We start from the raw sequence: 13,824 nt of genomic DNA, 5'->3' as shown, positions 1-13,824 counted from the left end.
ATTTGGGCTGTTCTGCCGCCATGCCGGACTTCTGGGACGAAGTGCTGAGCCTGACGGCCAGGGGGCCACGTCCTGCCAGGGTACGTGTGTGTGTCAGTGTGCCTGTGTATGTATGTGTTTCAGCATTTCTCCGTGTGTATGCGTGTGTGTGTTTACTTGATTTTGTGTCTGTTTTGTGCATGTGTCTGTATTGTTTTATTACAATGTGGGGACCAAATTAATACTCACAATGTAACAAGAAACCTGTTATCTTGACTTTGTGGGGACCATTTTTCAGGCCCCCACAAAGATCTGTGGATGCAATAAAGAAAAAAAATAGAAATGCCAAAAGTTTGGGTACTTACGGTTAAGTTTAAGGGTGGGTTGGGGTTAAGGTCGTCATGTTGGGATTAGAGTTTTCCCCATAGAAATCAATGGAGAGTCCCCACAAAGATATAATTACAAACCTGTGTGTGTGTGAGTGTATTTGTATTATAAGTCTGCTTTTGACGTCACGGACAGTAACATGCCTCGGTTGCGTTTTGCACGTGTTCCGAGCACGTTCACAGACGTCATGTTGGGGGTTGTGCTTCCCTCAGGTCGTCGTGTGCGAATGGGTGGCTCGTTAAATGCACACTTGACGCAAACCTGACCCGGAGAGACGCAGCTGTCAGCGGGCAGCGGGGCGTACCCAAGGTCCATGCTGGGTGTCCGTGCGGCAGGATGTAGGCAGCGCAGCCAAGAGTGTATGCGTGTTTCTCTTAGCATATGCGTGTGTGTGTGTGTATCTGTTACTGTGTGTGTCTGTGTCCGTGTTTCTGTTAGTCTGTGTGCATGTGTGTATGCGTGTGTCTCTCTTAGCTCAGCACGTGCTGCTACACTCGCACTGGGATCTGCTCCCAAAAGAGCCAGACATTCCAGTGACGCTGTACGTCGTCGTAGGATGTTTTCAAGCTGGATTGGGGAGGCAGTTTGGAGTCTGAAGGGGGGGGCGGGGGGGACTTAACTGATAGGGTCTGTGTATGGTGCCCCCGCCCCAGCCTGTACCTCAGTTGGGTTCTGTGACCTCTAGGATGCTGTCCACAGCTCTCCATCCAGGAGTAGCAGGGAGGAAGTTCTCAAGAGCTTGTAAACATTTGTTTTAGGGTCTTGTTTGTGTGTCTGTGTTTGTACGTACGTGTGTGTGGGTGTGTGTGTGTGTGTGTGTGTGTGTGTGTGCGTGTGGGTTATGTGGACACTACCAGTAAAAATTTTTGAACACACTGAGATTTTCTGCATTTGCATGTTGCTTGCTTAGCATTTACTAAATATATGCTTCTTATTCTTTGCTAACAGATAAGTTTACAGTACGTTTACCATTTGTGCACATTTATTAGCAAGAAAATGTCATACCCTTGATGAATCAAAGTAACCTCCTCTAGCAGTTATAACAGTAGAGAAAATGTGAGGCATTTCTACAAGGGGTATTAAATGCTGCTCCGTTTTATGGGAAGAAAACGTTAACTTAGTGCAGTTAAAGTAAAAGGACAGCCTAGAATTTCCCGATGCCATCACCACACAACCAGTTTACAGGATTTCCGACATGCCCTGTTACATACTCTTTCCATGTTTTGAAGGAAACTTGTTTTTATAGTTGTTCACTCAACTTTCCAGTGCTTAACAAGAATAGAAAATCTGCAGTTTATGAAGTAGAGAAGTGGTAAAAACCTGCGGTGGGTACAAACGTTTGTGCTAAGTTGTTTATATTTAATTCCTTACTTTTCTTCTGATATATTATGATCAAATGTCCCTGCACTGTGATAAAAAACCCATTATTTTGACCTCACGGGGACCACGTTTTCCATCTGTGACTGCAGTCAGAAAACTAAAAATGCCAAAAAGGCTTGTATTTTCTTTGGTTGCTTATGGTAAAGGTTAGGGCTGGGTAGGGTTAAGGTCATCATTGTTGGGATTATGGTTGTTCCCATAGAAATTAATGGACGGTCCCCACAAAGATATGAAGACAAACGTGTTTGCGTATGTGTGCATGTGTGTGTCTGTTACGGTGGGTGGGGCCCCTGTTTATTGGTTCCTAGCCCCGACCAATTAACAGGTGGCAGTAAATTTGAGCTTCTGCTGGAATTTGTCATAATTGCTGTTGTTACTGTTGTTATTCTATGTTGGTGTCCTCGCCGCCTGTCGTTAGGGAGCCACCCCCACCTATAAATACATAGTTGCAACCCCCCCCCCCCCAATCCATGGACGTGAAGGGACTGTTATCCCCACCTCAGCAGGTTATGTGACTGACCTGGTAGCTGGAATACATGTGGGCTCAGTCAGAAGGGCTTAATTTCAAACCACCCACCTTAACTCGAGCTGCCAAATGCCGCATCCCACTCCCGCGTCCGCTGAGGGCCGTCGTCACGGCACCTGTTCGGGCCTCATCATCGCAGGCCGGCGAGGAAGGCCCGGTCTTGGCGACGGCGCCGGTTGCAGGGTCACGCCTCCATTGAAAGCAGCCGGAATGGGGGCGGCGCTCAGCCACCCCGTTTGTGGAATTACAGGTTGACGTTTGCTCAGGCAGGAGTGTTTCTGCAGGAAACAAACACCGAAAAAAGCTTTCTAGCCCGCAGTCATGCCGGTAGAGGATGAGGTCAGCTGACGAAGATCGTGACCAATGAGGTTTAAAACGGTTGAGTTGTTTATCTCTACTCAGTCCATAAGAATAGCTGAGCGTCCGCATGACGTTTGGGAAGAAGTGGCTAACGCAGTATGGTATGAATTTTGTAACTGTGCCAGGTAAAAGAATTCACTATGCAAAAAAGCCCCTGATTCACCCAACCTGAAATCAGCGTCTGTCTCTACAACGGCGCGCCTACTGGCTCGCGTGAAATTGCTGTGTTTACTCCTGGTGCGAATGAATAGTATGTGGTTTCTGGGCCAGTTTGACCAAACGTTCACAAGAGAAGCTGACTGACACGGGCTCTCCCATTCTCCCACAAGATTAATTGCATTTTGAATTAAGAGATTTTTGGCCAGACTTTTGGCATGTAATGTGAGAACTAGTGAGGCACCGATAAGGAAATTTCTGGCTGATACCGATAGCCGATTTATTTCGAAAACTGGCACTGATACTGAATGTTTGGAAAGTTCTGCTTAAATAAAGGGACACTCCACCCAAATAAATGGAAAAAATAAATAAATTACTTTTCAAAAATAACACTGACAGTCCCAGAGTGCTTTATATTGATATTAGTCCCAGAATATGTTGTAGTATAACTGAGTATATGATGATATTATAGATACGATAATATAATATATACAACATTAACTGCTTTGACACATTTCAAATGACTATTTGTTTCTTAAACCAATAACAGGAAAAAAATCTGCCATGATTACTGTAGTATTGATACAGTAACTGCTACCAACACATGGAATACCAATTAACTCAGAATCCTGCATCTTCTCCCAGCTACACGTTTTACGCATCCTGTTACTTGGTTGTATTATTGATTGCTGAAAGCCAGTGTCCTCGGCTACAGAGAAGGGCTGATCATCGAGTGATAAACCCCATCACTTCCCGCCTGATATCTTTTGATTTCTCACCATCTGCACTGAATTTTCTTTTGCTATCAAACGTTTGCATCAAACGCTGGCAGACTAGCATTATCCGTCAGACGTCTTTACAGGAACAGACTTGTTTTTCAGAAGATTTTCATAGTTTTCACTGTCTCGCTCAAAGGTGAGCAATCAGAGTTGTTGACGTGTTTTTGTTAATAGATCCTCCTCAGGAGGCACAAATACTTAGTAGTAACTCAGTTACTACTGAAGAATAAATCATGAGCAAATGTGGCGGCTACTTGACATAAAAGATGCGTTATGATTCATTAATGATCAACAAACATGAGATCGGTATTTCACTTGTGTTATTCATAACTTGTACCTTCAGTGGTTCACAATGGTTTACAGAATTGCCATATAGAGTATAGTAATTGCTTGAAGTTGTCACAATTCATTAATGAGATCATTATGTAAATAGACTTGGTTTGTGGCTAATTAACAAAGAGGTAATAGCATTATTTGTGCCCCATCAAGTAACATGTTGCCCATTTTTCAGACTGTTTAGTATCCAGATGCGCAAAGCAGTGTGGGTCACCACCTTAAAAGAAATGATTAGAGGTTAAGGGTGTAACGATGCACTCAGCTCACGAATCAATGCACTTCGGGAAATTTGTAATTTCAATCAGATATCTTGGTCCCGCCTCCTCTAGTTGCTTGGATTCATCTCCTTCACAATCCTGATGTCCAGCTGTCATGCCAAATCACCCCCATCCGAAATCCTTCCCCTTATTGCTCAGCTGTTAGGCCGGTGATGCAATCACAATGATGTAATTTTAAGGTACCCCGTACATTTCAAGTAACCCTGTGAAGTTTCCAGTTCACCATAGCGCTGCAGCAAGAGTCAAAAGCAATAAAATGCAATAACAAATGGTTTTTTTAAGCACGTTTTCCTTAAATATTAAGAGATCGTTTGCGTTTAACTTTATAGTACAACCGATATGTTTTATTAGATTATTAATGTATATTTAGCTCTATAGTGTTGTCATTCACATACGTTTACAAATGTTTCAAAAGTGTGTTTTTATTAATTATTATTAAGAGATCATTTGCATGTAGCTTAATAGTACAAGCAACATTTTTATTCGACTATTAATATGTTTTTAAGTCTAGTGATGTTTTTATACTTCACCCAACCACTGCAGCAAGAGTCCACATCAATAAAATGCTTTCACTGATGTTTTTTAAAGGTTAAAAAACCAGGTGATGTAGCCTGAAATCCATATCGTGATTTTTAAAAAACATTTACCTTGGTAATAAGTTCACAATAACAATCATTTTTAACCCTGCAAAATAAAAAAAATCATAGCAGCTTCCTGTTTTATAATAGGATTCAGCTATTTAAATGTGCTCAGCTATTAAGACTGGATCCACTCACGCCATTTCATATCTCTGTGCTGGTAATAATTCATGGAGAACAACAGAACACTAGTGCAAACTACTGTTTGGTGCTATTGGTAAATTCCTGCTGTACCATCCAACCCACAAACTCATTACCGTAACATGTGCTAATTTTCTCTAATATGTAGAATGAGGTTGGCTGCAGATTATACAAATTCCATGTCTAGACTCAATTTTGTGGGTATATTTCTGGGGTAGTTATCGAGTTTTATTATTTTACCCTTTTATTTCTGTAATAAACGAAAGTATTTTATCAAATCCGGGATAAATGGTGATGAGATGAGAAAAAAATCTAAAAAAAAAAAAAAATCTCAAAAAATTCGAGCAAAAACATCTACATGTGATGATGGAGGTTGGTGCAAAGCGGTGTGATATCAGGGTCTTTGCTCAGGGTCACACGGGGCCGCTCATGTTCTGCGTTCAGGCTGCCCCCCCCCTCCCCCCTTTGTTTTCACTCCATTCTCTGTGGTATGTTTACATGTTTTGATTTTACAGAATGTATCATGGATCCTCTCATTGGTAGTGCTGGGTCACATGACTTACCCTTTTCAGATTCAACTGCTTATATATTAAACATGGGCATTCTTCCTTCATCCCCCCCACCTCTATCCCCTGTACTTTTCATCCAGTATCACCCCTCTGTACTGTATTGTAACCCCTGATTCATCCTCTAGGCCCTGACTGAAGAAACCCACAGTCATATTTTATCACCTCTGTTATTAACACCTTAATAATAATAGGCAGCACCTAGCGCCCCCTTCAGGCCTGCCGTTGTCCGTGCGCGTGGCGAGTAGTGCCAGCCGGGCTCCGGACACTGTCTGTTAGCCTGCTGGCGGTTTAATGGCTGGTTAGCATCCGGCTCGCGCCGCTGCCGACGCCCCCCTGGCCGTGGGCCATACTACATAAGGGAGGCGTCCGGGCCAAGATGCAGACTGCGCTCCCTGCCGCAGCCCAGGGTGGGAGGGCCACATGGGGCGGGGGCGAGCCGCTCGCTTCCTGGCATTGTGGTCAGGGCCGCTCCCACCCTCCCCCGCTTCGGCACCACCCCGCATGAATGGGCGAGTTGGGGGTTCTGATCCAGTTTGAGGAAGTCGCCTTTCACAGCTGCCGGGTCCATGGAGGAATCTGCTGTTTTATTGCCAGAAAAAAAATTCACAGGGTCTCCTTAGCGACTGTCTCCATCCCCCCAGTGGACGGACTGGTCTTAATATTGCTTTAAGGTCGCGGTCGAGGACTCGGTCAAGTCTGATCCGTGTCTCCGCCTAGTGCCACTGAGGGTGGTGGTTTGCCGGTGGATTCCGGCAGGTTGTAGCCTATCTGGGGGTTTCTCGCCCCCCCGCCGTGTGGCCCAGCGTGTCCTCGCATGACCTGCGTCGTGTGGAGGAAGGCCTGCTCGGCGCAAGACTCGCTACAGACTTTAATTACCGGCTGGACTTAGAGACAAATCATAAATAAGAGGCTTATCAGCCCCCGTGTTTGATCAAGTTACAGACGCGCCAGGTTAGGCGAGAGCGGCGTGATGAATTCTCTGCCATTGGTCCCTAGGAGGCGCCATGCTCAGGTCCGCTGGGACGGCGACGCAGTAGCAGCAAACGCCTGCGTCTGAAAGGTCCCTTCATGCCGGCCCACTTAGATGCTCTTCGAAGCACAAGCGTTGGGATGTGAGCCGCCTTCGGCATCTGGCCTGGGAATTACTGTAACCCGCCACCAAATGTCCCCACAGTGTGACTAGTTTCTCAGTCCCCAAAGGGGGAAATGAATTTTATAAAAATCTGTGACTCCAATCAAAAAAGTAAAGATGCCAAAATTGTTGTCTTGCTGGTTACTTGTAGTTACTTGTAGGTTAGGCCTGGGTAGCGGTTAAGGTTGTCACTGCTGGGAGTCCCCACAAAGATATGAATACGGGACGGTGTGCGTCCGTGTGTTCACACGGGATTCATATCCACGCCGCTCACGCGTCAGATGACCCTCCGGAGCGGTTTCTGTGACACAGGGCAGTCTGCTCTCCTGGAACTCGCTTTGTATTCCTTGCCCCTGCGGCTGTTGTTGACTGTTGTGACGTGTGAGTCACCCGTGCAAGACAGGCCACTTATCCCGTGCTGGGGTGCAGGGAGCCGCTGCTCTGTCCCAGGAAGCGCAGAGCGTGTGGGACACCCTGAGCGTGTGGGACACCCTGAGCGTGTGGGACACCCTGAGCGTGTGGGACTCCCTGAGCGTGTGGGACTCCCTGAGCGTGTGGGACTCCCTGAGCGTGTGGGACTCCCTGAGCGTCTGCTTCTGCAGCTTACGTTAGTCAGATGGAAAGATCTAGCAAGTACATGCCGTGTATCATAAGGCTTTTCTGTACATGTTATGCTGCCCCCCCACCCCCCCCCCCCCCCCCCCCCCACCCCACCCCAAGAAGGACTTAGGTCTTGCTTTCTGATTGGCTTTTGGCAAGGGGAGCTTTTCCAGTATCACCGAAGTCGTCAGGATCAGTGTGTGTATCTGTCTATGTCTGTACATTTGTGTGTGTGTCTGTCATTGTGTGTGTTTGTGTGTGTGTCTGTCATTGTGTGTGTTTGTGTGTGTGTCTGTCACTGTGTGTGTTTGTGTGTGTGTTTGTGTGTGTGTCTGTCACTGTGTGTGTGTGTCTGTCACTGTGTGTGTGTGTCTGTCACTGTGTGTGTGTGTCTGTCACTGTGTGTTTGTGTGTGTGTCTGTCATTGTGTGTGTTTGTGTGTGTCTCTGTCTGTCTCTGCGCACCTGCATCCCGTCCCAGCCGAGTCCAAACCCAGGGGGATACAGGGGATTTCAGTTTGCTAGCTTCCTCCCCCCCACTCCCACCCGGGAGGGGGGGTCTGTCTGCGAGCTGCGTGTTTGTACAGCCTGAGGGGGGCAGGCGGTGCCTCGTCAGACACGTAGTGGCTCGTTCCGCATCGCCGGCTGCGGCATTATCTAACCGGCGTGCTGCTCGGTCCGGCTGCCTTGGTTCTGGGCTCTTGGCCGCACTGATCGGTCCACTGCGTTGATCCAGGGCAGTTAGTGTGACGCCGCGGCCGCCAATATGCTTTCATTTACACTCTGTCTGTTTGGCCACTCTATGGGACTCTTAAGACCAGACGTCCCCCAGGATCTGTGAGGGTCTCTGCTGCTCCTCATCCCCCCCTCCTCAAGGCAGAAACACCAGAGGAAAGCAGGGAAGGAAGATGGTAACAGTGTCCACAAGGCCCACAATACCACAGGCCTTCTCAGCACGAGAAGCATTCGGATACAATGCCCTTATTTAGCAAATGTTTTTATCCATAAAAAAACGTCAGAACAGTCCCTGGAGTAATTGGGGGTTGAGGGCCTTGCTCAGGGCCCTGGCGATGACATCACTCTGGCAGCCCTGGGATTCATACCCGATCCTAGACATAGTCTGAACCCACTGGTCTGCGCGTTGCCCCATTCACCAAGGAATGACTGAAATCCCTTAGGAACTGGTTCTGATCAACTGGATCAGGTATCTGTCAGGATTAATTAAGCAAAGGTCACTGTGGGGTTTCCAGCCTGCGAGGAAGCCGTGTTATTGACTGAGAAGGTGTGAAGAAGAGGGCGGGCTGGGGTGGGTGGGTGGGTGGGGTGTTTCTGTTTTGTGGTGTCATTGAGCCAATTAAAGCCCACTTCAGCTCCCTGTATATCCCTACAGCCAATTTCTGGCTGATTACTTGTACTTAAGTGCCGTGAGCCGGGGGAGGCTCTGGTCTGTTTTTTTCCAGATGTCGCAAAGCAAAAGTGAAAATGAGAGACTCGTGAGAGTACGGGCCGAGAGGGCCTGCGCATGGCGAAGCGCGGCTGCGTGACGTAGGGCGGAGGCCCGCGGTCGGAGCTATCACACGAAAACAGCGACGTGAAAGGGGCTTCCCAAAACAGACTGAGAGGAAAAAAACAACGACTGCCGGGTAGCCAAGATGATAGGGGGGAAGTGGAACTGAGTACAACGAGCAGCATGACACGTCCTCTCAGCGCTGCCTGACAGGCCGGGGGGCAGGTGTCCTCACGCCGCTACCAGTGACTTCCTGACAGTTGCTCCCCCGGAAATTAAACCCCGTGGTTCTTAAATCACGGTGCCCTGTCTCCAGCGTGTCTCATTTCATGGGTTCTGTGTTTGCAGGCGAAATATAGTTAAAAAAAAAAAAGAAACGTGTCTGACGTGATGATGTTGATTCTGTGGGACTGGTTTCGGTAATTCACAGGAACGAGACTGGGGCGTGTTTGTCACTTGCCTGACGGACAGGATGGAACAGGAAAGTGGATGTTTAATGTTTGGGAGTGTATGTCTGGCCCGGAACGTGAGTCACAGGCTCAGATAAGCCCGCCCCCCCCACATTACTATGCCGCGCCCATCTCCTGTGATTGACAGCAGTGCTGCACTCTCACCCACCCCCCTTTCTTTCCTAGGGACATGATGAGGAGGCTGTCATTGACCTGGGGAAGACCAGCTCCACCTTAAACACAAACTTTGAGAAGGGAGGAGCTTGAAAGTAAGAATCTCTCTCTGCGTTCAGTGTTGCTGGGATACCAGAGGCGTCTTGGCTGCTGGACGTGATTAAAAAGCCGAAGAAAGCATCTTGCTGACTACTGCATGAAGCTCCCTTGTGTCATTGTCAGTCCTGGGCCTTGCTGCCCCCTCCCCGGGGTGTCCGAGCCTTGCTGTGCCCTGCCTGACCTCCGCAGTCGCTGGTGGTATTAGCGTGGATTAGCCTCCCACTGGGCCTGGCCTCATTAAGTCCCGCCGTGGTCTTTCCTGCCTCTCGGTCTCCCTGCTCCCTGGATGCTGTGAGGAACGTCGTGTCCACGTCCGAATCACAGCCCCTCCAGTCCCCACTGAGGGATTATGGGCCCTGTCTGTGCTGATCGTGCACCGTCGCCCTGGCAGCACAGACTGTATGTTGGTGTGTGTGTGCGTGTGGGCACAGCCCGGTCCGTGCCAGCCCCGTTGCCCGGGAGACACGCACAGGCTGAGCCCCCCCCCCCCCTACTCGCCCTGTGATTGTGTGCTGACATGGAGGCTCGGATTCGGTCGGGGTACGGGTATGTCCATATGGCCCCGCAAGTGGGAGCCGTGCAGAGCAGAACACAGGGTCCAAACCCAACTGCTGCAGGTTCTGAACTGCGCTTTTGCTGTCGTATCCTGAGTAACTGACATAACTACCGATGGCTGTACCTGATGTGCAGGTATTAATGTTTTAACATCTCTGTATTGTTAGCAAACCAGCATATATAATCAGTCAGGTAGTATAGTCAGGTGAGGAAACACAATAAAGGGGGTCATATTGAATTACTGCATTACTGTGTGTTACGTGTCCCCTGCTTCAGTGACGAAAATCTTGCCCCGACTTGTCAGAAATGCTAAAGAGAACAGAGAAGCTCATTGAACCCTGGAAACTATGGATCTATACATAGATTTTAAATTAATGTAACCAGCTGGGGTATTGATTGGCTGAGGGGGACGAGTTTCCACTTACCATTGTCCTCCTCCACCCCCCACCCCCAGGTCACCGAGCCGTGTACGTCGGCGTCCACGTCCCGCTGGGCAGGCAGGGCAGGCGCCGGCACCGGCACCGCGGCCACAAGCACCACCGCAAGCGGCGGGAGCGGGGGGGCTCCGACCGCGAGGACGGCCGCGAGTCGCCCACCTATGGTAATGCCGGGGGGGGGGTGAGCACTGCAGGCGTCAGTCGCGTGATCATGTGTGTCGGTTTTGTTGCCCCTTTATTCCGTGTCGTTGAGTAAAACGGTGGGAAATATTGCCTGATTCCTGTCCGCCGCCCCCCCCAGACACGCCCTCCTCAGCGGGTCCAGTTCATCCTGGGCACCGAAGACGACGACGAGGAGCACATTCCACATGACCTCTTCACAGAGCTGGACGAGCTGTCCTTCCGGGACGGGAGCACCTACGAGTGGAGGGAGACGGCCAGGTGGGGGGACTTGGGGGTCGTGTGACAGGCAGGGGCTCTTCCATGTGTGTGTTTGTGTTGGATCTCTGTGTGTCTGCAAACAGCACCACAGTAGGGTGGCTGGATCGACACCAGCAGTCTCGCCACATTTAAAATCACTTAGGTCATGTATCTTAGCCCTTGTGAAGGGTGTCCAAACAGTACGTGAACCTCCTGGACCTGCAAGCTGTATATATTCAGGTGTGGCCACATGATTTGCTGTTTTGAAGGAGAAGGCTAGAAGGCTGTTAATATTAACGAGCAGGTGTAGCTAATGAAGAGGCCACTGTGTGTGCGTTCACTGTCTGTGTGCATGCGCGTGTGTGTCTGTGTTACGTTACTTTGTGGGGACCAAATGTCCCTACAATGTGATAAAAACCTGTTTTTTTAAACCATTTTTTCTCTTGTCCCCACAAGTGGAAACTCAGTTTTATAAGTATCCATGACTGCAGTAAAAAACTAAAATGCCGAAGTCTTCTATTTTGTTTGGTTACTTATGGATAAGGTTGGGGCTGCGTAGGGGTTAGGGTCGTCATGTTGGGATTAGGGTTTTGTCCCTAGAAATGGATGAGCGGTCCCCACGAAGATACAACTGCTTTCTGCGCAGGTGGTTGAAGTTCGAGGAGGATGTGGAGGATGGCGGCGAGCGCTGGAGCAAGCCCTACGTGGCCACGCTGTCGCTGCACAGCCTGTTCGAGCTGCGCAGCTGCATCCTGAACGGCACCGTCATGCTCGACATGCGGGCAAACACCATCGAGGAGATCGCAGGTACCCCGGGCCGCCCCGCGCCCTGCCCCGCGCCCACCCCAACCCCCCCCCCCACTCTGACACGCTTCTCCCACAGACATGGTGATCGACAGCATGGTGGCATCTGTGCAGCTGGACGAGGGGCTGCGTGAGAAGGTGCGTGAAGCCATGCTAAAGCGACATCACCACCAGAGCGAGAAGAAGCTGAGCAATCGCATCCCGCTGGTGCGCTCCATCGCCGACATAGGCAAGAAACACTCCGACCCGCATTTGCTCGAGCGCAACGGTGAGAGTCCTGGCTGTTCTGCTTACAACTCACATCTAACTGCAGAGTTTGGGCCCCCCCCTGTGGGCATTAATGTTGTAAACCTGTGACAGAGGAGATGGTGGGAGTTAATGCCCTTCCCTGCTCTCCTTCACGAAACGCCTGCCTCGGGGAACAAGGACTAAAAATTGGGGTGTGTATCACTCGGCTTGCGAGCTTGTTTTTCGCAGATGCCGGTTTTAAGCTTGTTTTTGTAGAGGCGGGGTAAACAGCAGCACGGCCGGCTGATTGGCTGAGTTGGCAGGTGACTTACGGGGAATTTCTTTCTCGGTTGCTGCGTCTCGATGACGCCGCTTCTCTGAGTCACTCCCCGGCACAGAAACGGAGTTGGTCTGAAAGTCACGCCATGATAAGGTGTCACTTCTGAGCTTCGGAAGGTCGGTGACCGACTGAGAAGGCCCTGCTCATGTTGGAGCAAAAATAGACGCCGGGCCCCTGAATCCTGGGCAAAGCCGCTGACAGCGTCTGTAACCCTGTGCCTGATGTGAGAAGCAGGCAGACACTAAGTCCTGTTATACAAGTTCTAAATCCTGCTGTAAGGTGTGAGCTTAGCGTGTGCTTGGCGTGTTTGACACGTGCTCTATGCTGTCATTGTTGTGAGGAATGTAACCTTCAAATGGACATAACTGTTCCCAAGAGTCACTGAAACCTCCCACCCCCCCATGCATCCTCGCCTGCATTTTCTCACACGTGAATGGTGCTCTTTGTGCCCATGCAAGCCATTGGGTGGTTTTTGTGGCATGTGACCACCTGCACTGCTTGCTCCGCCTCCCTTGCACTGCTTGCTCCGCCTCCCTTGCACTGCTTGCTCCGCCTCCCTTGCACTGCTTGCTCCGCCTCCCTTGCACTGCTAGCTCCACTCTGATGTGTTGTTCCTTTCCAAACACAGTCAGTTTTCTCCATCCTGGTTTCTCTTTCTCCTCCTTCCTCCTCTTCTCCATGCTCCGTCCTTCTCCCTCTCTCTGCTCCCCCTCTTTTCTTCTCCTTGCAGGGGAGGGCCTCTCGCCCTCTCGTCTTTCCCTGCTGCGCCGAGCTTCTTCCATAATCCTTCCCTCCCCCAGCTCCACCCCCGTCCCGTCCCCACAAAGTAGCCCCTGCCCCCCAAAGCGCCCCCTGCCCCCGCCTCGGTCCTGCCTGAAGCCCCCGGAGCCCCCGCCCCAGCTGGGGAAGCATCCCCGAGGTGGTCGTGTTCCCCCCCCGAGGAAGACAAAGAGCACCCCCCTCCAGAGGAGAAGCTGCCACAGGACATTCGCCTTGTGTCCCCTGCTGCCCCCCATCACCAGAAGGCAAATACAGGGGTGGGGGGGCATGGTGTGGTGCCTGCTGGAGTAAGCCTTATGGGGGGGGGCACTGTAGTGCCAGGGCCACTAGCCTATATGCAATGCTAATATCTGTGCATGTGTCACAGTGAACCTCTGTGCAAGTGTGTGTGTGTGTGTGTGTGTGTGTGGGTTTGCATAGATCACATTTGAATTTAGAATTTAGTGATCAGTGGTCATTGCTGACACACCACAGCACACAGTGCGCAACAACGGAATGTGTCCCTCTGCATTTAACCCATATGTGACGTCGTGACATAGCAGGGGGCAGCTAATTCAGCGCCCAGGGAGCAGTGCTGGGGGGCGGTACCTTGCTCGGGGTATGTCAGTGGTGCCTTGTTGGTCGGGGATTCGAAACTGCAATCATTCAATTATAAGTGCGCTTCCCTAACCATTAAGCCACCACTGACTAAATTGTCCCCAAGGTGTAGTAAAACCTGAAATTTCCTTACTTTTGCAGACATCTTTTGAGGTCCCTATTTGGATAACCCCA

The 13,824-nt window shown here is 50.0% G+C and overlaps 1 protein-coding gene across 1 annotated transcript in view; it reads left to right on the top strand.

The window, feature by feature from the left end:
* The window catches only part of slc4a7 (solute carrier family 4 member 7), a 39,140-nt gene that overhangs the window by 10,530 nt on the left and 14,786 nt on the right, over nucleotides 1-13,824 (top strand). Inside the window, 5 exon segments of the mRNA XM_049025466.1 lie at nucleotides 9,403-9,485; nucleotides 10,499-10,645; nucleotides 10,783-10,922; nucleotides 11,548-11,708; nucleotides 11,785-12,058. Coding sequence (XP_048881423.1) covers nucleotides 10,643-10,645; nucleotides 10,783-10,922; nucleotides 11,548-11,708; nucleotides 11,785-12,058 — 578 coding nt within the window. The 5' untranslated portion in view covers nucleotides 9,403-9,485; nucleotides 10,499-10,642.

This window comes from Brienomyrus brachyistius, chromosome 9 (genome assembly GCF_023856365.1).
Source record: "Brienomyrus brachyistius isolate T26 chromosome 9, BBRACH_0.4, whole genome shotgun sequence".
Lineage (NCBI taxonomy): Eukaryota > Metazoa > Chordata > Actinopteri > Osteoglossiformes > Mormyridae > Brienomyrus > Brienomyrus brachyistius.
Note: the sequence above shows the minus strand (reverse complement) of the source record. Positions and strands in the feature narration are given on the sequence as shown.